At 47.0% G+C, this 25,157-nt stretch overlaps 1 protein-coding gene across 1 annotated transcript; it reads right to left on the bottom strand.

The window, feature by feature from the left end:
- Nucleotides 1-6,061: 6,061 nt before the first annotated feature.
- On the bottom strand, nt 6,062-13,465 carry INHBB (inhibin subunit beta B). The gene is made up of 2 exons (XM_033162143.1): nt 13,040-13,465; nt 6,062-8,647 (listed from the first exon to the last, which is right to left on the bottom strand). Exons 1-2 carry the CDS (start codon nt 13,452-13,454, stop codon nt 7,872-7,874), a joined length of 1,191 nt encoding a protein of 396 aa, XP_033018034.1. The 5' UTR covers nt 13,455-13,465; the 3' UTR covers nt 6,062-7,871.
- Nucleotides 13,466-25,157: the final 11,692 nt, after the last annotated feature.

The raw sequence follows: 25,157 nt of genomic DNA, 5'->3' as shown, positions 1-25,157 counted from the left end.
GTGGGGCTGAATTTTTTCTGTGATGGAGACAACGGTATCACCACTTTCCAATTCCATCTGGTATCAAATGGAAAGTAGCTCAGGAGGGGACATGGGCGTAGCCAAGGGGGAGACAGGGAGGGGCAGCTGCCCCCCCAAAAAAATAAAGATCAATAAAAATACATAGCAAACTGAGGTTCTCCCCCTCCCCCAACAAAAGGCCTGCTCTCCCTCACAAAAATCCTGGCTACACCCATGGGAAGGAGCATCACAACTCAACAGGACAGTACATGTACATACCCCAAGTTTTATCCCTGGCACCTCAACAAACACCTGCAAAATACTCACTGCTGAAACCCTGAAGAGTAGCTGCCAGTCAGTGTAGGCAATATTGAGCTAGATGGCCCAACAGCCTGACTGTGTACAGTGGTACCTCGGGTTACATACGCTTCAGGTTACAGACTCCACTAACCCAGAAATAACGCTTCAGGTTAAGAACTTTGCTTCAGGATAAGAACAGAAATCGTGCTCTGGTGGCACAGCGGCAGTGGGAGGTCCCATTAGCTAAAGTGGTGCTTCAGGTTAAGAACAGTTTCAGGTTAAGAATGGACCTCCGGAACGAATTAAGTTCTTAACCCGAGGTACCGCTGTATAAGGCAGCTTTCCATGTTCCTAACACTACTGGGTCAATCAAAACTTTGGATAGATATTATAACTGTTCTTGTCTGTTGTGCTATGTAGTGTTGATCTAATCCAGTGAAAGAAGTGTGACGGGCCAATCTGACTTTTATTGGGCCTTTGATTCATTTTTGTGTGTGTCTCCCATCTGCTGCCCCTTCCTCACTTTTAAAGGACCCAAAAGTGTGCTGAAGCCAGTCTCCTCCTTCACCCAGTCAGGTCTCTTCACTTCCATTGCCAGGTGCAGGTCAAGAACAAAGAATCCGCCTAGTCCAGCCTTCTGCTTGCAACAATGACCAGTCAGAAGTGTCTGCTAAGCTTATAAAGCAGTCCTTTACTACTGTTTGTCCCAGGAACTCATATTTAATGAAAATCTCCAGGCCCTGAGGCAGTGTGTCTTCATGTTGATAGAAATGCACAGAGAGCATTTGAGCAAATTAAAATGCTGGCGTGTCTTAGGGAGGTTTCCATGACTGCATGAGCAAGAAACCAGAGTTACTTAAGGTAGCTTCATAAAACAAAAACAATGTGTTTAAATTAAAATATAAACATTTTATGGAGCATGAGTAGGAGAATTTGCATGACTTGGCATCTCTTTGTTAATTTTTTGAATGGCTATTACAAAATGTGTATGCAGGTAGCTCAATTCTGTTATTATTCATTGGTTATATGCTTTGTATTGTATTTTCAACTGATGAAACAGTATTATCATTCCAAAAATACTGTCCTTGAGACTTTTGAGACGTCTTCTGTTGAAACCTTTGAACAACCATTGTGAGACTGACCTTTGACGCCTATCTTGAACACATGGCTTGACGTTCTGCACCACTAGTCTGTTACATTGTATATATGAACTCTAATAGATTTATTTCTACTTTTTGAATGATATCATTATTCTATTATATAGGCTTTAACAGTCATTAGCCTACATGTTGAGTCTATATTTCTGTGATTGGTTCTCATTGCAACACAGGGGTTTGTTTTTATTGCAAATGGGAGGCAGCACAATTCTGATCTCCCCAACCCCCCATGTACAGAGGAGCAGAGGGCAAAGTAACAGAGGAGAAGGAAGGAAAGAAAAAAAGGATTTCCCATGAAAAAAACCTCTCTGCTGGGAACTCAACAACATATAAGAACATAAGAGGAGCTGTGGATCAGGCCAATGGCCCATCTAGACCAGCATCCTAGTCTCACAGTAGATAAACAGATGCATCCAGCAAACAGGATTTGAACAGAACAGCAACTCTCCCCTGCTGTTGTTTTCAGCAACTGGTATTCAGAAGTATTGCTGCCTCCAGCTGTGCAGGCAGAGCATAGCCAGCATAGCTAGTAGGCACTGATAGCCCTCTCCTCCGTGAATTTGTCCAAATCCCTTTTAAAGCCGTCTAGGTCAGTGGCCATCACTGCATCCCGTAGCAGCAACTTCTGTGGTTTAACAATGTGGTGCATGAAGAAGTACTTCCTTTTATGTGTCCAACATTCAGCTTCCTTCTAGTGTTATGAGAGAAGGAGAAAAAGTTATCTCTAGCCACTTCCTCCAAACCATGCATCATTTTGTGAATTTCTATCACAGGCTTCCTCAAACTCGGCCCTCCAGATGTTTTGAGACTACAGTTCCCATCATACCTGACCACTGGTCCTGCTAGCTAGGGATTATGGGAGTTGTAGGCCAAAAACATCTGGAGGGCCGAGGTTGAGGAAGCCTGCTCTATCATGCCACCCCTTAATTATCCCTTTCCTAATGATCCCTCGTGGGACGCAGGTGGCGCTGCTGGTTAAGCCACAGAGCCTAGGGCTTGCTGATCAGAAGGTCAGTGGTTCGAATCCCCACGATGGGGTGAGTGCCCATTGCTCGGTCCCTGCTCCTGCCCACCTAGCAGTTCGAAAGCACGTCAAAGTGCAAGTAGGTACCGCTCTGGCGGGAAGGTAAACGGCATTTCTGTGCGCTGCTCTGGTTCACCAGAAGCGGCATAGTCATGCTGGCCACATGACCCGGAAGCTGTACGCCGGCTCCCTTGGCCAGTAACGCGAGATGAGCGCCGCAACCCCAGAGTCAGACATGACTGGACCTAATGGTCAGGGGTCCCTTTACCTTTAATGATCCCTAGCATGGAATTTGATTTTTTTTTAAAAAAAAATTATTTTTTACAGCTGCTGTACACCAGGTCAACATCTTCATCAATCTATTTACTATGACTCCAAGGTCTATCATTTCAGACCCCTTGAACGTATATGTGAAATTAAGATATATATTTTTGTCCTCTTCATGTCCTTAACACTACATAATTGCCTGTGAACACCTGCAATATCATATTCTTAAGTTTGAATTCCACCCCTGGTTAACATTGTTGTGCAGGGTCTCAAATCTGAATGTGTGGACACATCCTATCCCTTGCACATATTCATGTACATTCATGCACATGAACACTAAGGCATCATGCGGTGCTCTACCTGGCATTTCACACACTGCAGTTGCCAATGTATATTTTGAACGGTTGCTATTGCATTGCAGGACCGGTAAGTTTTCTGCTATATTGTCATGGATTGGCCGGATGCAGAGGAGTGGTGGGAGGCACACCTGCCTTAACTCAATAGCTGCCTGCACTAAAAGAGAGTCAGTGTGGTCTAGTGGTTAGTGTATCGGACTAGGACCCAGAAGACCAGGGTTCAAATCCCCACTCAGCCATCATGAAGCTCACTATTTGGGCCATTCACTGTCCCTCAGGCTGGCCTACCTCATAGGATTGTTGTGGGGATTAAATGAGATGGGGAGAACTGTGTGCCCCACCTTGAGCTCTTTGGCGGAAAGGAGGCTATAAGTGCAATAAATAAATGGAAATGCAAATTAAAGGCAGTGGTGACACCAGGGCAAGATTGGTGGGTTAGAAACCCACTCAGCAAAATAAACAGAAGGGCCCCAAACACAGCAGTGCCTACTTTGAAGTAAGCAAAGTACTGTTTCTGACTATCTAAAAATGGGGATTGGATCCCAAGATCATTAAGTCCAGAGCCTAAAATGGCCTAACTGCACCACTGGTTAAAAACCCTGGCAGCACAAACAGTAATATTTAACAATACTATGTACAGTAATAAAACTGCCAGCACATTTGCAAAGCTAAGGAGGGTCTGGGATGGTTTCAAATTGGATGGGGGACCACATGTTGAGATGGGAGATTAGACTAGATGACCCTCAAGTTCTATGATTTTATTATTCTAATGGCCTAAGTAGATGGAACAACAGAGATCTGTCATTGAACTTCCTGTCTCTTTAAATTTTAGGAAACAGCTGTTTAGTGGGGTCAAGGAAAGCAAATTCAGATCAGGACCATGGCTCCAGGGAATAGCAGGGGTAAGTTATTTCCCCAATGAAACTCCCCTACCTCAAGGCTGCTCTTTGTCCCACCAGGAGAAATTCTCATATATACTCTAATAAGGATAAAGAGTCACTTAGACAAACTGGGGGAGCAATTTCCATTGGGAAAATAGCACTGAAGGGAAGGAATACCCTCCCTGCACCGCCCCACCCCCAGGTTTGTGATCCCATATACAAATTGAGGGTTTGACTTCTGTGGCTGTTTCCTAAACTGTAAAGAACTGAGAGGTCCAGATTAAGAGTCCCCATTACCTTTTCCAGTTAGGCCCTAACTCTGCATAGCACCAGCAGAATTACCTAGATACTCTGCATCACAGTCAGTTGTTATAATGCAAAACAGGAAACAACTGCAAGATTACACCCTATTCTTAAGGCCAGACTTCCATGGCTATTGGTATAGTCTGAGGAGAAGCCAAGGGGTTCCACAATCTACACTGTGCAGTGCAGACAGAAACACAGGTCGCATTTTGCTCGGTGATCTAGCCCTAAGTAACAGCGTTCATGTGACTAAGGAGAAAACCCCCAATACCCTGCATTGTATTGCACCATAGTTAGTACAGTACTAGTCTAGAAATGGACACTGTACCTTTCAGCAATCCCTCTCTCTGTAAGACATGACATGTCTGAACAAATCCTTGCTGTTGTCTCAAGGCTAGAAATTGCATAGGCCCCTGATTTTCCAGGGGACCCCAGGTTTGACCTGAATGTGTTCAGGACTAACTCAGGAAGAGTAACTGCAATATCACACAACCACCCCTAGAAGACAGTGTGTCCAGTCTTACCAACCTTGACTTGCATCATGGCAGGAGTCTTGGGTGGCCTTGTGTTCCACTTAACAGAATGCTAGCTGGTTCAAGTCAAGCTTCATGATGAGGAACTGTAAGAAGAGGAGAGCAGATGCCCTAAGGCTGCCCATCAGCAGGTGGGCATCAGACTAGGTAGGCATAAAGGTAACCTGGACACAGCCTTCCCTGCTATGGTGAGATGTGCTGCATTTCTGCTTAAATTAGCATAATTATTTCTACATTTGCAGCTATTGAATTTGGAACTCTCTCTCTCTCTCTTTGCAAATCTGGGTGGTGGTGATGGTTGTTTTGTCCTCTTTTGAGGGGGGAATTCATTTCCTCTTTTTCATCTGTAAGTGACCACCCTTGTCAGGTCACAAAGCATTAACTCAGGCTACGCAAGGTGATTGGGAGACCAGCATGCTGAGCTACTGACTGTGCTTTCTAAAACTACACACACACACCATCCTCTGAAGAGATCCTGTGGGTGACACTCATGGGTCCCACAGCAAACAAGCCAAGGTGGAACACATTCCCTGTACGTAACCAGCTTGAAAACCACCAGCCCAGCTAATATGGGCTATTCCACCCCCTGTGTGGGGGGGGGAGGAAAGCCATTGTCTTGGTACAAGATGCATTTGTAGGAATATTCTGAAAGGGAGAGTGAGAGCAAAAAAGCAAACTCCTTCCCAGTTAATCTTGGCCCTCGGCTGTGTCCCACCTGCCCCCAGATTGTGTGTGCCTAACCTTAGTCATGTGTGCAATTGAACAAGGCTTGCACCTGCACTCCTTGGCTTATCCAACCAACGGTTACGCATGCGTGGTCCCATTCAATGGCATGTAAGCATCTTCAGCAACGAGGCTTTGGTCCTCTCCAGCTCTGGATATACTTTGTAACAAAGGTTTCTCAAACAGGCCAGGGAAACTGCAAGAAGCTGCCGCAGCCCTCAAACTTTTTTTCTCTCTCACTCGCTCCATTTTATTTACTTAAACTGTACACAAATGTAAAATACTCTTGACAGCAAAATCTAAGTGAAAGTTGTTTTGTATTTAAATTAATATGGAACAGAACCTATTAGGGACTTTATTAAATAAACAACAATTGGGGTTTTCTTTCTTCTTCTTTTTTAAAGGATGTACATCTCGTCTGCTATGTGTTGTTGGTATAGAAAAGACATTGACCCAAATGTCACAGAATCAATTTTGCACCCTGAAAAAATAATAATTGGTAGGCCTCACAGCAGAGTATTCAGTATCATTACATGATATATAGATATATGATGACCTTGCCATCTGATAAAAATTACAATTAATATGTTGGCCTCTTTGGTTCCAAAATCTTATGTATAATACATTTCACTGTGTTCATCCTCATCATCATCATCATCATTATTGCTGCTATAAAAATAACCTTTCTTCTTCTTCTTCAAATGGCAGTTTTCTCTTGACTAAGTCGTGCAACTACATCAGTGCAAACATGAAAAGCAATCATTCGCTTTTAAAAAAAAGAAGCAAAAGATTTAATTTCAAGTATAAAAAAAATATTTAAAAGTCATCTCATTTCAGTCCAGTTTCATCTAGTACGGGTCAACACTTTTTTAAAAATTGCATAGCTCATGCGGCACTTGTTTTTAACCTAGAGATAAGTGAGCAAAGAGAAGTGCACCACCAAGTCCCAACCATTCAAGGCATTGAAATCTGCAAGTGCTATAATAATGTGCATTCAAGCAGTTTGTGAGTGCTATGCTGTAGCACGGGGTGGGGGGTTGAGCTCTGCAGCCATCCTTGACATATTCTGGAAAGGGTTTTTCTTTTTAATTAAACAGACAAACAAAAAACACCTCTCCCCACTCTCGTTTCCCCCCACCCATCCGCAAGTCTTCTCCAATGTTCCTCAACCGTTACAAAACGCCTTGCATTTCCACACCCGCATACACTCCCTCGAAATGTATCCACTGTGTGGCTATAATTCATCACCGCTATCCATTTCCTCTTCTCCCTGTTACTCCTCCCCAGCCGCTCCAAACGTGCTCTTGCCGATTCCCCTGACATGGGACACAAGCTGCAACTTTTGATGTCGCCGATGTTCTGAGAAGGTGAAGACTGTCGAGATGAACAGCGAACAAAAAATGGGGACAGGATGGACCCAAGCCCTTTTTGAGATGACGCGGCCAGGATACCGATCCCACATGGGGTGAGGATGGGAGTATCTCATAGCCCGTTAAAAGCATGAAATCATGCCAACATACCATTCAGAAGAATACAGCAACTGTGATTATATTAAGCTCACGTTACTTGCTTAAGTATATTTCTCTCGTAGCAATATTCTACTCTGGAAGTGCTATAGGCCATTTGTGATTTCTTTAAAAATATATATATATACACATTATGTTTAACCTCAAGAAGAAGGGCTCATCATGTTGTAAATCAGGTAGCCTGCTACTCCTTCCCCTTTTTAGACCTTAGAGGTGAAGGTTGGTCGTTTGGTCACTTAAATACCTGCGTATGCGAATATATTAGACTGTTTTCTCTTTTTGTGCTTCCCAGTGGTTTCATTCTAAACACATGGCTGGCTGGCTGGCTGACAGATGAAATGGCTATTGGCCCACTGTATTGTTTTTTAATCACTGGCAGACATTTAACTCCCTTTCTTTTCTTTGTTTAAACTTGCTTCTGTCCTCCAACCTGCATCATGCAACCGTGTGTGTTTGTGTGTATCACTCTCTCTCTCTCTGTGTGTGTGTGTGCTTTGTGTCCTTGGGTGTGTGGGTGGGATTAAGGTACTTCATAGCATTAGTCTATAAGTGGTAGCATATTTTAGTGTCCGAGAACCACGAACTGCCACGGCCCTGACAACAGAGTGAAACAATACACATATCTTTGCTGCTGTTGTAATCTCTGCTCCTTGCTGCTATTGCCTCTCTGCGGTGATTTTTTTTTTTTTAACAGCATCCGTGCCTGGAAGAATATGCAGCAAAAACCACCCTTCTAATTCCATTTCTGTATAGGAATGTCCTAGACCTCCTGTCCCTTGTCAAACACACCCCTTCCCCAAATCAGGCACAACCACATTCTTCCACAATCATATTGGGAACGTCCCTCTTCACGATGTTGTATTCATCATCAAAGTACAGCATGGATATCGAGCTAAGTTTGGTCGGGATGCAACAGGAGTTCACAGTGCCTGGGTTCAGCCCTCGCATGCGGTACTGATTCACCACTGCTGTGTGAAAAGAGGAAGCCGAGCCCGGGACACCAGCCAAATAGGCCGGGCAGCTCCCTTCACAGTAATTCCCATTGTAACCATGTGGCGCTATGATCCAGTCATTCCACCCAATGAGTCTAAAGTCAATGAAAAACTGTTGCCTGCAACATAAATTGGTCCTGCCATCACACTCCAGGCCTCTTTTCCGGATTCTGTGCTTGTTGTCAGCCAACCGGGCTTGCACCACTAAAAAAGGCCGGTGAGACTCGTCCCCGGGGTCCACATAAATTGGCAGCACTGAATACTCTTCGCAGCCTTCGCACTGAACATCCAAGTTCAGTCTTCTTTCCCCTTTCTCAAACAGAGCCTGGATTGGTTCTGTCATGGGAAATGTGTGCCAGCCACTTCTTTTGAGATCAACTTTCTTTTCAACCACATTCCACTTGCTGCTAGTGTCCGGGTCTTGGAAATACACTTTGACTCTTACTTTTCGCCTGCTGCCTTTCTCCAAGACATATGGAAGCAGCTTCAAGTAAAGCCACAGGTTGGCTTGAACCACAAACAAGTTCCGATTCCCTTCATTGGAAATGAAGAAATAGAGGCGCACTCGAGAGGAAGCCAGGTCATCTAAGATGCAAGGGGAAGAAATGCCGTTAAGTTCAAAAGGTGTGCTGCTTTGCTTTGTTTTTAAAAGGAAATATCTGCAGCAAATCACTAAATGCCAAAAAAGGTAATAATAATGTAAATAAATAAAAATGACCAAAGGTAAATGGATAAGTGTAAATTGCAAAGTGAGCTTGGCGGCTGAGTCAGTATTTATAAACTCATTGCTAAGTGAGTTCCCAGAGAGAAACTAATCAGGCTATAGGTGAAAAAAAATGCCAGATCCTTAGAAATCAGCAATTAAGGTCAGAGAGATTGAGAGCCATGAAAGGAACTATGTGAGCACCTGGATAAGTGCTAATTAGTGGCGTGGTTTTTTTTAAGTGTTGGCCTGGCAAAGGGAGCCTTCGTGTATAATTTTCCCAGAAAGCACAGGTTGCTAACAATCAGGGAACATTTTGCGGAGAAAGGATTTGGTTACAATTTAGATGTGCTGTAATCTCACCCAGCAGACCCATGATCCTTGGGAAGTACAGGCTCTTAACTACTCCAGTTAACTAAGGCCACCTTCTTACTGAAGTATAAACCAGTGTCTATCTGGACTGCGCTGTATTGAACTGCAGGTGGAGGGAGACATGCTCTACCATACAAACCTACTTCATGAACATACATAACTAGGTGTCAGTGCCATCCATGGACTGGCAGGCTATTGGTGCAGTGCCCCATTCAACTAATGGGTCAGCCTCTTCTGCTCCTGGAAAAGTTCATGTTGTGGGTGTGGGTGTTTACCAAAAGTACCAAGCATACACCCCAAGCATAAATGACTTATTACAAATCCCACTAATATTGCTCAGTCAGCTAAGCAATGCTGACTTGTGCCTGGTATTTCTTCATAGAAGAAAGAGCTCTGTCAGTAGAGCATGAGACTCTTAATCTGAGGGTTGTGGGTTCAAGCCCCACATGGGGTGAAATATTCCTGCATGGTCCCCTCCAACTCTATGATTCTATGAAAAGCAAAAAAAAAAAACAAATGCTACAGCATTTGATTGCTACCTTCTCATTTGTACTTTTATTTTTTTATAATACGAACAATAAATGGGCAGAGCTGTCAAACATGTCGCTGACATCTCTTAACCTAAACCTTTCTGACCCCTGTGGTTATAATCCTATGCACACTTACCTAGGAAAGTGCCATTGAACTCAGCAGGACTGACTTCTAAATAGGCAAGCACAGGATTGGTCCGATCATGGCTTCACCCAATATTCTTCATTCAATTCCATTTCATCCAGTATACCAGAAATAGAAACCTCAGCACTGCCATTGTCATCTAGAACTACTGAATCCTTGTTACAGTGCCATTTAAATCTGGTCCAAAAGGGAAGGCACAATTAGCTCGGTGGTTGAGCTTTGCATACAGAGGATCTGAGGCCCAATCCTCAGCATCTCCAGGTGGGGCTGGAAATGCCCCCTGCATGAAGCTCTAGACAGCCACTGCCAGTATCAACAATAGTGAGTTAAATGAACCAATAGTCTGACTCAGTATAAGGCAGCTTCAGCTGCTCCTAATCATTGAGTTCTTGTGATCTTCTCATAGTACTTTATGATTTCAAATGAGCATGTATTATTATCGTGTGCTTTCTGGGACCCTGGCAGAAAGAACACCTTGTACACCACATACATTCTTGTATGTGTATCAGCACCACACCACTGGGCTTCCTACACCCTATAGCAGGAATAGGGAACTAGTGACCTTTCAGGTGTTGTTGGACTCTAACTCCCATCTTCTCGGACTCCTGGCCATGCTGACTGGAGCAGCTGGGAGTTGGAGCTGAACAGCCTCTGGAAAGCCACCTCCCTTGTCCTCTAGGCATCCCAAGCATAGCTCTTGACCTGCATGGAGCTTGGAAACTTGTAAATACAGTAAGCAAGTAATGGACAAGCAAAACACACAAGCCATGTATTTTTGATGGTGATAAAGAGAGAGTAAAAAATGAAGTGAAAGAGGGAGAAAGAGAACTAATGGGTTTAATAGAGCCATCCACCGTCCACCAATCTATTCTTGCAGCACGTCTCTTCATCCATTCAGCTATCATCTCTCCTGGACCTGCAGCTCTTACAGCAGGTTTTGGACTTTCTACCTTAACGGAACCTTTCCCATGTCACGTGGTCTGCTATCTGCCATAGATTCCTAGCACATGGAAATGAATTTAGGGGCACATGCCTTGCACAAACTCAGCTTGTGTGGGCACAATTAGGGATGGGGAATCAGTGACCCTCAAGATGCTGTTTGATACCAACTCTCATCAGATGGGCCATAAAGGATGGAACTTCTGGACCAGCTAAGCTTTCCCAGCCCAGCCCTAGACAAACTGAGAGTGTAGCTTAAAACACTGTGGCTGCATTCTGTGAGGAATGAGAGCTTGTTCACCACTGCTGAACTTCACTGATAATTCCCTTGATGAGCTTCTAATGAACCCTCAAGTTATACTGGAAAACAGTTTGAAAATAACAATCTGTTGTATGCATTGGTAAAGGAGCTTAGAGGTAGACAGAGAGAAACTAAAGCAGGCATAGGCAACCTCGGCCCTCCAGATGTTTTGGGACTACAACTCCCATGATCCCTAGCTAACAGGACCAGTGGTCAGGGATGATGGGAATTGTAGTCCCAAAACATTTGGAGGGCCAAGGTTGCCTATGCCTGAACTAAAGCATTCTGGTAGACTAGCTAACAAGCTGTAGAGTACCTAACTGAAGAAGCGTACATTAAAAAAGAAAATCTACACTTCTGTAGTTAGGGATAGCAAAGGAGATGTGGTATAGGGTAGGTTACTGAGCAAGAGCATCTTGCTCAAGTTGATAGGATGGGTGGATAAAGAAGATGGAGAGCAGATACTTATGGCATTTTTAGATAGATGGGTGAAAATCAGCCTGAGAATGATGAAATGACTGTTTCAGAACCAAACTTAGATTGGCTAAACCAGGAATGGTGGATGGATGGAGGCAATGCTATAAAGACTAGATTACCATTAAAGAACCATGGAGAGGCATAGTGCCAAAAGTAGCAAAATGGATGTTACAATAAATTGAGATTAAATTGAACAGATATTGTTGATGAATGGGTCACATGTGGCAATTATAGTGCATGGGCAAATACAACAGGGGTAACTGTATACAGTAGATTTGTGGGAAATAAATAAATGGGCTGGTTCAGAACCAATTCACTACTATGCATGGTTTGAAAGTGTGTGTGAATGGATGAGTATGGAATAAGGAAATGGAAAACAATAAAGAGGTATGTGACAGGTTTAAGGATAGATGGGTGCATATAAAACTCAACATGATATATACTGTATGTGCAGCAGAGGATTTCAATGGCAAGGAGGAAGAGAAGAATATACCTGAGGTTGAATGAGATGAGGAAGGAGGTGACTGAATGAGTGGGATGCTGGTAGAAAGGTAAATAGGTGGGTGTACTGAATAGGTATATAAAATGATGTCTATGTGTGACAGGTACCTGACTGGTATTGAAGGTGAGCATAGGAGATGAATCCATGGGTGAGGTAGGAGGATGGATGGATGCAAAAAGGTATGAGGATGGATTACTGGATGAAGAGAAGAAGTCACACAATGTTAGGGATGGAAGGGTAACTATCCTGTAGGACACTGGAAAATGGAGCATGTGGATAAGGAACAGATAAGGAGGCGGATAAGAAGAGATGGGTGGCATGAGAGATAGTGAATGAGTGTTGGGAAGGATATACCCATGTGAGTATAGGAGAGGTGCCTGAGAGTACCCTGCATGGATGTATAGTCTGGGGAAGGAAAGGCTCTTCTTAGCTGGATGGGTGATTGAGCTGGCACAGTAGATGTGCTGGAATAAGGACCAGTAAAGTGAAGGAGAGCACAGAGTGTAGCAGCTAATGCACATGAATTAACAAGGTAAGTGAGAGGGATGCGCCCCTGGTCTAGAAGGGTGCTGTACACGTCAAAGAGACAATTACTAGATCTGCATGACAAACTAACAAATGAAGGGATGAAGGCAAGAATGAGATTTACATAAAAACCAGTGAGGCAGGAATCCGGCCTGCAGGGCAAATAAATTAATGGGGTGCTAGTGAGTTAACAGAAAGTAATCAGCAAAAGAAGGAAAACGGATAGGACAGGATAGATTGGGCAGGTAGACAGGACTGGACTGGACAAACTGCGTTCAAAACAGAAACGTTTAACTTTAAGGTTGCAAGGTGCGGGGCGGGGGCATGTGCCTGGGTGGGAGGCCGAGAAGGGTTTGCTGGAGGTTAAGAAACTGCTGGGGGTGGAAGACTGGATGCTTAGGGCATACAGACCGAGGAGGGTAGGTGATGGGCGCGGAGGGCAAAGAGATCAAAGCGGGCTAGGTCGACGCGCGGGCGTCCCACCTGTCTCGGCGAAGCTGATGATCTCGGAGAGTTGCTCGTGCGCCGCGGGGCCGCCGCTCGCCTGGCCGTCCAGGCTGGGGATCTCGACGCGGCCGTCGTCGCGCACCTTCCCGGCGTGCAGCTTGCGCAGTGCCGTGACCATGGCCGCCTTGGGCACAGCGTGGGTGATGTTGGGCCGCTCTCGCATCTGCAGGCGGCTCAGGATGTGCCGCTTGACGGCCTCCAGGAAATCGCCGTCCACGGCCCCGCGCTCCTCAGGAGGCCGTCGGAAGCCGCACGAGGTGCAAGTGTCCTGCTGCGGGGCGGCTCCGGGAGGGGTCGGCGAGGCACCGGCGCCCAGCACTAACCAGCAGGCGGCCAGCAGCAGTAGCAGCAGCAGCGCGGCCAGGGCCCCCCTCCGAGCCGCCCCGTCCATGCCGAGCTCCAGGCAGGTCCGGCGCGGCGGCGCGGCAATCCGAGCCGGCGGGCGCCCGAGAGGGGTGCGCGGAGCTCAAGGGGGCGGCTAGGCGCCAGGAGGGGCGCTATGTTTGGGAGGACGGGGGGGGAGGGCCGGCGTGAGCAAGTCGGCGGGAGGCAAGGCGGCAAGTTGGGAGCAGGTCCACCGAGAGCGGCAGGGCGGGGGGCGGGCGGAGAGGGTGTGATCCCGGAGAGCCCGAGTCCCCCGGCGGCCTGCCGGCGGTCAGTTGCCAGCGGGCATCTCCGAAGCCGACAGCTCCTGCTTCATGGTTTCAGTTTGTTCGCCTCCAGCTCGCGCAGAGTCCAGCCAAAAAGGAAAAAGAGGGGTGGGGGGAGTGCGGACACCGGGGGTGGGTGGGGAGGAGGGCGATCTTTTTTAGTCCAGAGTCATCGGAAGGCCAGAGGGGAGGGGGGAGGGGTGGCGCGGAGGATCAACTGGGCAGCTTGAGAGAGTCAATCCAATTTATCGCAGCGAGCTGGGCGCACTCCCGGCAGCGGTGCCTCCCTCCGTCCCTTTGCCACAAGGTGGGGGGGGGGGAGAGAGAGAAGGGGAAGCGAGCCAACTCTCGTCCGCGCGAAGCGAGCGGTCCCTCGTTGCGCTCCGCGGCTGCGTCTCCTTCGGCGCGGGGAGCGCGCGCCCTCGCTCGCTCGCTCTCCCTTCCGCGCCCGCCGCCGCAGCCTCGGTTAGCCCGCCTCTGGCAAAGCGAAGTTAACCTGAAAGCCAAGAGCGGGCAGCGCGCAGGAGGAGGAGGGGAGGGGAAGGCGGCGGCGGCGCGCGCGGTGGGGACGACACTCAGTCCGATCCACAAAGGCGAGTACTCCCTCTCCCCCACACTTCCCCCTCTTTTGCCGGCGGGGAGTCAAGTTGGGGCTGCAGTCCAGCCGATGGGGGCCCTTTCTGGAGATCCCGCGATCATGCAGCTGTCCACATTAAAACAGTTAAATAAAAAAACATACAAGTAGTAATGGTAGTAGTAGTAGTAATGTTTAAAGCCCCGGAAGCAAGCAGGCAAGAAAAGCTCCAAAAGCGACTGGAAATCGAAGTCAGCAGGTCTTGCTTAAAAGTAGCCGTCGGTTCAGGCTTTCCTTCGCATTCAGCAAATCCCGGCCGCCCTTGTTATTTGGCACTGGGCTTCTCGTGAGTAAAAAGGCAGACCCACCGCGCTGCCTTCCTGCCGCGGTTTATCTTTGCCTGTGCCTTCTTGTATTTTATTCTCTCTCTCACTCCAGCTCCTGAACCTGACGTTCCGCCTCCGATCGCCAAGTGGAAGGTCTCGGTTGGAGAAGCGCCTTGTTCTTCCTCGCTTATCTGCCTCTAATCTACTGGCGACGGGTTTAACCCCCCCCCTTCTTTCTTTTCTTTTCTTTCTTTCTTTTTGACCTGCCAAATCACAACATTGGGCCACTTTTTTACAGAAACTTTTATACAGAAGTTAAAACCACGTGGGATCTCCAACCTATAACAGACTAGGCGCCACAGGCTCTGCACTGTTGAGATTAAGCATTTTCGCCTGCAGGCTTCTGCAGCAGCAACTTCCTGATGTGGAAATATTAACTATGCTTGTTCCTTTAACTAAGCCCCCCCCCCCACCTCATACCCCCCCCACCCCGCGACAGCCCTTCAATACTGAGAGGGAGAGAAGGATATTACGTGGAACACTCATTGTCCAACACTCATTGCCAGCGAAAAGGAGGAATCCGGATAAAGTTAGCAGCAGCGCAATTAAACTAATTAGCCGGTGAATGGCGCGGTGGTTGAGAGCATGAGCTACGATGTTTCTAGCTGAAACTCCAGCTCAGTCGAAGCGAGGTGGTCTCGGGGAAGCCGCATTCCCCCTCCCCTTTCAGGGCCCTCTCTGTGCGATATGGGGAATGGCAACAGCACTAGCCTACCTTGCAGGGCTGTTAGAATCATATAATTGTGGAGTTGGAAGGGACCCTGAGGGTCAGCTAGTCCAAGAAATCTCAACACGCGGTCTCCCATCCCGTTAGAAACCATACCGGACGCTCCTTAGCTTTGCAAATGTGTTAGCAGTTTTATTGCTCCGATCGCTGAGATAATGCCCAAAGGGGTGGCTAAAACATGGAAGAGATCCGTGGCACTTTCAGTACCTAAAACAGTTTATTATGGCATACAAGCCCCCTGATCTCGTGGGCTTGTTGCAGATGTAGTACAGAAACATCAGGAGGGCATCATCTGGCTGCCCCGTGAGTTTTTCAGGACTGGGACCTCTCTCTAGGAGCGCTGCTTTTGTCTGTTTGGGAGCATGTTTGGCCAAAGCAGTTTCAAATGTAGTGTATATTCCTGCTTCTAAACACGCACATCTACCCCCACCCCCCCAATCTCTTTCTCTCTACACACACAGCATACTGATAGGAGATAGGTGCAGTTCCAGCCGAAGTATGTTCAGTATGTTTCGGTCTATGGACCCGTGTGTCGGCGGGCATGCTATCAATGGTTACGTGGAGACTGAGACCTGAGTGCAAATCCCATTGCAGCGGGGTGCGGGGGCTGACAGCTTGGGTGGCCTGGAGCAAGTCACTCCGCCTTGTTCCCCATATGTCAAAATAGAAATAACAGTCCCCTACCCTTCTTGACTGGAAAGCTCATCGCCAGTGTCCGAAGGCCTCGCCCATGAGTTGCACGCAGGTGCGCAGAGGCTGCCTGCGTGTAGGAAGTGCAACAAGGCGCAACTGCACGTGGGTGGATGCGCTCAGCATGAGATATATATATACCGCCTCTTTCTATGGGAAAATAGCAGGGTGGGAATTAATCCTTCGCTACCCAGAGGTCTGGCACTGGGCAAAAGGGTCGCCAAGTTTTGTCTTTCCTTGCAGAGGACCGTTTTTTCTGGCCGCTTTTGCTCACAGAATTGACCTCGAGAATGATGCTGCGGGTGGGGGTCCCTACCTATCGAGATGCAACGAGGAAGCGTGGCGAGGAACCACTGCTAGACTCCTAAAAGTGAAGAGGAAGACTGGAGAATGGGAGAAGAGAAAGAGAAGGCGAGGGGCTGACTGGTGCCCTGCGCGCCTTTTCTGCTTGTTGATATTCTGGGGACATTCTCTCTTCAGTCGCCGCTGCCTCTTGAGCCGCTCCTCTCTCCTCGGGGAAATCCCTGGCTTTTCTCAACTCTCCGCCGTGCTTCCCCCACCTCCTTGGAACCCAGAGCCGTTCCTTTTCTCTCCCTATCTAATGCGGAGGGCGGAGGGGTTGGCCTGCTTGTCCACCCCACCCCCAGGCTGGCACCGCCTCAACGCGCTGGGCTGTGCAGCCTTGTGCGTCCCTTTGGCTTGCCTAGCGGAATTCTTAATGGCCAGCCTCGAGCTCCGAGGGGGCGGCCGAGAAACTCAGGGAACGGGAGGGGGGAGCGGCGCTGCGCTTGCACCTGGCACTGCCAGTGGGAATCTTGCCCTTAGCTCGGGCGACAGCGAGCCAAAAGAAACGAACACCCACCCAGCGAGCGCACGAAGCCAACACGCACAAAACACCGCACAAAGGCGAGCGCTCCCTGAAGGCGAAGAGAGAGCGCTGGCCAGAAACGAAAACACACACACACACACACACACACACACACACGGTGCAACGTCACATCCTCAGCACGCTTCCCCCTCCAGTCTACTTTCACAAACAGGGCTTCTCTCACCAATCTTTCCCGGCAAAGCAGCATTTACGAGCCATAATAATAATAACAAAAAGAGCGCACAGCCTAAACACATCAGCCCAATTGCACGCACAAGGCTCCCCCACCCCTGCAGTATGCAAAACCTGATCGGTTGGCAACTCTGTGGCTAGTAGAATGATTGGCATCCGTCTTTCTCGGGGAGTGAAGTTGTGTGGCTGATAATATAATCGCCACACTCAGCATGGGGAGGGCTTTGCCGGGGGGGCAGGGGGCAGCTGCCCCCCATCAATAAAAATCAATACAAATTAATACAAACTTGAGGTTCTGCCCGTACTACAAAAATCCTGGCTACGCTCATGCCGGAGGAGGCTACCTGTAACTAACCACGCACGTGAGTTTGGTTTAACTCACGTGCGTGGTTAGTTACAGGTAGCCTCCTCCGGCATGAGCGTAGCCAGGATTTTTGTAGTGGGGGTAGAACCTCAGGTGCTGGAACTTTTACGATCGCTCTTTATCATTCGGCTCCGTCCATGCGCCATTCAGAAATGTTCCCACCATTGTAATTTAAAGCAAACATGACAAGGAGTCCTGTAGGGGTAAACGCAGAAGTACGGGCCCACTGAGTGCAATGGGGGCTTTCTCCCGTGTTCAGTGCCTAGGAACGGAGCCTTGCAGAGCAATCCCTTAGCGCGTTTACTCATAATCAAGCCCCACTGAGTTCGACGGGGCTTACTTCCAAGTAAATACAGTATGCTGCTGATTCGGAGTCAGGCAGCATGGCATTTTTTTTGCCGCTTGAAACTGTTCGGCGCGCGCGCCGGTTCTCAGCATCACCAGCAGCGCCTCCCACAGAACACAACGCGCCAGGAAGGACGCACAGGCTAGGTGACACCGAAGAAATACCACTCTCTCCTCACACGCACATACACACGTAGCCCATAACTCAAAGGGCATTCCCGGGACAGGCTTGGAGGGGACACATATTGCGTCACAGACAGAGTTGCGATCACACCTGCTAAGTAAGAGAGGTAGGGGAGAGTGTTTGCCAAGGCTCTGCGCTCGTAGAAACAGCAGTTTGCTCACCTGCGGTTGTGGGCAAGGCAGGCGCCTTTTCCCTTTGGGGCTCAAGCCTCGGCCCAGGTGGGGTGATTGCTTTACAAAGCAGGTGAAAGCGACGCTGCCGGGCACAGGCAGGCGAGCGATCATCTTTGCGATACCATGTTGGTGGCGGCGGCGGCGGCGGCAGGCAGCCTCTGGCATGGAAACTTTAGGCAAAGGGCTCCGCCTGTCGCTTACAGCTGGAAATGGGCCAGCTGTCTGAAGGCGCCTTTTCTCCTTCGCCTTCTAGGGCGGTTTTATGTTAGCATCGGCGCCGCGTCAAGGCGTGTGATGGCAAACAGATATGTTAACAATAAAGTTGCACGCGCGTGAACACACGTGCGCTCCTTGTGCAATCTAATAACCCTCCGGATTGCGTAGCCTCCCGACTACAACTCCCATGAGCTGCAACCAATATGGCCAATGTGTGTCTGGGATGGTGGCAGCTGTAGTGCAACATCTGAAGAGATGTTGGCTACTCCTGATGCAGAGGAAGCCCAGTGCCATTTCCATCCCTCTCCCCTGCTTTTCTGTGTCATTTATTTAAGCCTGTTTATCCTGAAGAAGCACCACTTAGGGGTTTTAAAAGTCCCACGGACTTACTCCTAAAAGTGCTCTCAGACAGCAACCTGCATTAGGAAGCTTCTTGCAATGCATATTTATTATTATTATTATTATTATTATTATTATTATTATTATTATTATTATTATTATTATTGACTTTCTTCAGCAGGAACCCCCCAACAACACAGCAAAGTGTAAGGAAGATGAAGAGGTGAAACTGGGTCTTCCCAGCCTCCTTCATGGTCATGGTGCCAGAGGTGCCACCTGCATGAGGTAATTGGGTCAAGTGCTATGACCCTCCTAGCAGGAATCTGGGTTAATCTCCAATCTCCAGATCAGATTTCTACTCACTTGACAGAAACAGATTAAATCACATCTGATCAGAAGCTTCTTAGGACCATCTTCCAGCCCACAGCAACATTTCAGCAGACCACCCCTTGTTGCCCCTCCTCACCTTGAAAGCTCAGCACTCTCTTGCTACCCTCTGGCGTACATTGAGGTTTGGGGTCTGAAACTGCAAGAAAGAAACAGATGAAAAATATAAACACTATTGGGTGTATACACCAAAGGCATTTTTACAGGGGTTAGAGGCGTAACCAATGAAGCCTGATCGCTGGCATCTTCCTAGAACCTCCAGGCTTGCTTATTCCCTGGCCAGGAGCCAACGATTTTGTGATGAAAGGGCATAAAAGGTGAGGAACAGTTGCATAACGGCTTGAGTGTACAGGTAAGATGAATATCGGAGCGTCGGAAACTGCCTCATACCTGGTCAATCAGTCCATCTAGCTCTGTATTGTCCAGCCCACACTGACTGGCAAAGACTCTCCAGAGCCTCTCTCAATCTTACATGGAGATGCCAGGGATTGAACCTGTGACCTTCTGCATGCAAAGCAAATGCTTATTCCACTGGGCTACAACCTTTCCCATTCAAATATATGTGCTAGTGTTGTATTACTTCTTATTGGCCAGGGCGGGATACTGCATACCTACATTTCCTTACTCATTCACAAATAAAGGGGCTACATATTTACTTTTTTAAAAGAGAGCTGAACATTCTACAACAAAAGTGGGCACAGGGCTCCCAAACCTTTAAACAGCTGTAGCTTGTCATGCTGAGTTTCCCTCTTTTGCAAGATGCAGGTGCCTGCCCTCTTGTGCATATACTTGTAGCTGGCCTAGTTCCCTATACCTAGGAAACAAGGACTACACAGTCCCTTTGTGACTATGGGTCTACTAATTCCCCACCTGCTCAGCAGAGAGAAGTCACTACAGAACCAGTGTATGTTAGCTGGATATATGTTGTCAGCATTGTGCCCTCTTGCACCAGTTTCAGACACAACACCAAGTTATGGTTTAGGTAAAAAGGCAAAGGACCCTGGATGGTTAAGTCCAGTCAAAGGCAAATTTGGGGTGTGGCGATCATCTCGCTTTCAGGCCGAGGGAGCCAGCGTTTGTCCACAGACAGCTTTCCGGGTCACGTGGCCAGCATGACTAAACTGCTTCTGGTGCAACGGAACACAGTGATGTAAGCCAGAGTGCACAGAAACACCGTTTACTTACCCATCACAGTGGTACCTATTTATCTACTTGCACGGGCATGCTTTTGAACTTCTCGGTAGGCAGGAGCTGGGACAGAACAACAGGAGCTCACCCCGTTGTGTGGATTCGAACCGCCAACCTTCTGATCAGCAAGCCCAAGAGGCTCAGTGGTTTAGACCACAGTGCCACCTGCATCCCTAAATTATGGTTTAGCATTAAGTGAACAGGCCCACACAAGCCTTGAGCTCCTGCAGTCCCCCTCCACTCTTTTCCTCTAGAACAGTCACAATGAGGAGATTGGAAAGTTTCGCTTCAGCTTTGTTACATCTGAACTTGGGGGAACTCTGGCCAGTTTAAAAAATCAGCTTAAACAATAATTAAACCATCAGTGAGTCAGGATCAAACCATGGTTTGTTCTCTTGGCTTGTTCACTAAGTAAGCCTAGTTTAAAATCTAAACTAACCAGAGTTCACATGTAATAGAGAACTTAAAAGCTGAGGCCAGTGTTTCTGAACTCTTCTTTGCAGTTACACCAGAGGAGAAATAAGAAATGCATGATCCCAAGGTCTATATAAGTACTGTAGTTTAGTGGTGTTGAAACTGGTCCATTGCTTGGTAGAGCTTGATACTCTTAATCTCAGGGCCATGGGTTGGAGGCCTTTGCTGGGCAAAAGATTCCTGCATTGCAGGGGGTTGGACTAGATGACCCTGGTCGTCCCTTCCAACTGTACTATGACTTCCTATATAACTTCCATTCCTTGCTGTGCTGTACACAGTGGTAAAAGTTCTGGATCCTTCACAGCGTGATGCCATCCCACACTCAAGCCAGATTAGCCAACTAGGCTAATGCTTTTGTCCTCAATATATTTACTTGGAAAAACAAACTAATGCACACCATGTCAATGGGCAGTGCCTCCTGCCCAGTGTGTGCAAAGGTTCAGTGCTTGTAGCAAACAAGATGATCCACTGATTGCAAGCAGGCAGAAACCATGGGCACAGGGAAAAAAAAGAGATATTGCTCTAAGGAGGAACTTCTATGTACACTCTCTTAGGCATGAAGAATTCAGTGGCTTACCTCTGAGTAAACATGCTTAGGCTTGCACTGTGCATCACATACACTTCAATAGAATCACAACGGAAACAAATATGTTTAGGACTGGTTGAAACAGGGCAGGTTTACCATGAAAGACTCAAAATATATTATCATAAGAAGATTTCCCCCTCCTGAAACCTGCCAACTTCTCATTTTCCTATAACATCAGCATACATTGCACCTGATTTGTCAGGAACAAATGAGGGGAAGGTGGCTGCCTTGCTGTGCTGCTGTTACATATTGATACACTTAGGAAATTATCACTTCTGCTGCAGGTTCTAATATCATTCAATATGATTTCATTTTCTAGTCTAGCTCAGGACTTGCCATCTTCACCCCCACCCATTTTTTTCCCTTTTGACGCCCCATTTGCAAGTATTAACAGCTTCTGCAGATACACATCTGTAATCTAATTTACAGCTCATATAGCAAATACAAAAGCTGGCATTTTATATCCCAACATGAAAATCCAAATAAATCAATGTCACGATACTTTTTTTACATATTGATCAGATGGATGAGTCACTGTGGTTGAAAGTGAACAGTAGGCTCAGGTTTTGGTTTTAATATTGTATACTCTTGAAATCTAACTTGAGTCTTCATAAATACTAGGGTATGGGGTGGCTTTAAGCCTATCCACACTCATTTTGGAGTAATCCTTATGGAACTCTGGAAGATTTACCTCTGAATTATGGTCTGTGTTTACGAACAGGGTCCTGCATTTATGTGAGAGCACTTAATAATATTATCCAGAGGACTCTGGAATTTTTGTCCTTTAAAATTCATCTCTGAGAGATGAACTGCTCTTCTTTGCTTCCAAAATCCAAGTTAGAATCACAGAATGTTGAAAGGGATCCCCAAGGGTCACCTAATCCAACCCCCTGCAGTAGGAATCTCAACTAAACCACCCATGACCTCTGCTTTAAAACCTCCATGGAAGAAGAATCCACCACCTTCCCAAAGGGAGTCTGTTTCACAGTAGAACGACTCTTAAGTTGCTTCCTTGCTTCAAATTCTCTCAGACATGGAGACTGACCCTGGTTAGGGATAGAAAAAGACGAACCTGTCCATTTTGGTTTCTCATAGTTTCTCATTTTTCCAATGAAAAATGAGGTTGATGTTTAGTTCTCTGCATCTGTTTGCATTTTTCTCTCTCTTTATAAGCCCTCATGAAAATTTGTCAGCATTTTGGTGCATAGTTCTCCTAATACAGACATTTGTGTCTGCAATTGTGCCCAACACACACACACACACATTTTTGTTAGAAATTCCCACTGTATAAGGCATGTTTGTATTTCATTTTCACCATTCATTTGCATTTTTATGCAGCCTTTCTCCAATACTGTATATGCATCTATGCATTTTTGCATGCTTTATTTGGGGAGAGAACTGCATTGCAAAATTCAAAGAAGTACAAACTTTGAAGAATTGGACAGGTTCACATCAAAATGCAGCCCAATCCAAATTTCTCTCCCATCTTTAGTTAGGTAACAACTAGATGTTCCTTCTTCCCAGCATCCTTGGTGCAATGTGAAACCTGCATAGCACCTAACAGAGCCTCATTTGAACTTCTGCTACTTCCTCCCCTATTCCATCTTGGAACCATGACCAGATGCAGCTCCCATGACTTTGCCATTTGCTGCATTTTCCTCTCCCTGTCCTTTACCATCTAGCCAGTGTTGGAGCAACGGATATGTCCAATAAGCTACATTCCAGCTATGCAAAAATCAGAGGTTTCTTCTCTCTCTCTCTCTCTCTCTCTCTCTCTCTCTCTCTCTCACACACACACACACACACACACACACACAAAAAAAAAAAAAAAACACACACACAAGTTAGAGACATTGTCACAGTTCAAGGACACAATCCAGCCAGGCAAGAGCACTCAAGGAGAATGTGGAGCAGGTAGGTGGTAGGTGTAGCCTGGGGAGAGTTCTGAGGACCAGTTAGAGAAGACTTGAGGGCCGTATCTGACCCCTGGTCCTGAGGTTCCCTCAGCCTGATGAAGAGTTCTGGAGAACTCAAAAGCTCTCACACTATTTTGTGGTATTTTGAGTGGCCCAAGGATGGATCTTGATATGGCTACAGAATTGAACATAGCTGGTTCTTCTTCCTGCTTTTCTGAATCATCTTTGGAAGATTTGCACCTTCATATGTAGCAAGCCCCCTATCCACAGACAATGCTGTTGAGTAAAACAGCAAGTTTACGAGTAATCAAGTGGCAGTATGTCCTCGGAATACCAGCTACTGGGACTCACAAGTGGGGAGAGTGCTGTTGCACTCAGGTTCTGGTTGTGGTGGGTTTCCCACAGGCATCTGGTTGGCCACAGTGAGAACAGGATGCTATACTAGATGGGCCATTCAGCTGATCCAGCAAGGCTCGTCTTATGGTCTCTCTTCACCTTATTCTTGCATCTAGATTGGGAATCTGAGTGCAATACCCTTAGGGTTCCTACTTTATTATTAACTGGGCCAAGCAGGAAGTTGAGAAGAAATTGATAGGCATCTATGGCCATAAAATCATGGAGAGGATGGAAAGGCAAACATAAGCAATTAAATAAATTAGACACATTATTAACAGTGCTAGATTTTTTGCACATCTTTTTCCTGTTAGAGCACATGATTTACACATTCATCAAATTATGTTGCCAGAGGGCAGGGTGTCTATAATCTCTCTAGATACAGGAAGTGTTTGCTTATATCATTGGAGCAAGCCAAGAAGGAACACTAGCAATGCTCTTGTGAAAAAAGAAACGGGTTCATTCTAAAAGGACTGGAATTCTAGTCCTGTCTTTGCTTTAAAAAATCCTGGGCCACCTTGGTCAGTCTGATGACTGGGGAAGTGGAGATTTCATCCCCGTCAGGATGTTGGACTGAGAGTTCAAACTTCTCTGCCTACCCTAACACTGCATCTGTTCTTGTTCTTTTTCTTTTTGCCACGGCCACCACAATTTGTGGCCTGCAAAAGGGGAGATAAAATTGCTTGGGTTCCCTGATCCACCACCAGAGCTGGAAGCTAGTCATTCCCGGCACACCATTTAGATATAACTGTCAAGACAACCTACTGATATCATCATTGTGTTCAGACATATACATGTAGCTCATGAGTTTTAACCAGGGCCATCTTAAGTATATCTGGTGTCATGGTGCAAAGATCCCTCCGGTGCCCCCCCTCCCCATTTCCCAGAGTTGCTGACCTTTTTACAGCGCTGCTGGCAGCTTTGTGGGGCTGGAGGAGGTGGGCAGCAGCTGGAGGGCGGCTCCTCCAGCGGGGAAGAGGTGGAGGCTCCAGGCACGGCGCTGCTTCAGTGAGGCGGGCAAGGGCCGTGAGCTGATGCCGGGAGGTGCCACGTCTAGCCTCCGCCTCTTCCCTGGCACCCCGCACCACTTGCCTCTATGGGCAAGATGCCCCTGGTTTTAACAGCATGATCCAGTGCATGTCTACTCCCATTGACCTCCATAAGACCTTTTCTCAAGTAAGGGTAACAGGATCACAACCTCATGCATGGATGTCTTACAAATTAAAAAAAAATGTTGATTGGAAACAGAATAAGGAGATTTGGTACACATCTGTAGGATGCAGTGCAAACAGGGCCATGAAAAATGATTTCTTAATAGGTCATAGCAGAAACTTGTTTATGTGAACTAGTTTTCTCTAGATTACTAGGGGTGGAATTCCAATAGATGACCTGATGCTTCCATTGTAGCTCCTCACAGGTTGTCATTGAGCATTAAGCAACAA

This window comes from Lacerta agilis, chromosome 1, assembly GCF_009819535.1.
Source record: "Lacerta agilis isolate rLacAgi1 chromosome 1, rLacAgi1.pri, whole genome shotgun sequence".
Classification (NCBI taxonomy): Eukaryota; Metazoa; Chordata; class Lepidosauria; order Squamata; family Lacertidae; genus Lacerta; species Lacerta agilis.
This window is presented reverse-complemented; position numbering and strand designations above follow the sequence as displayed.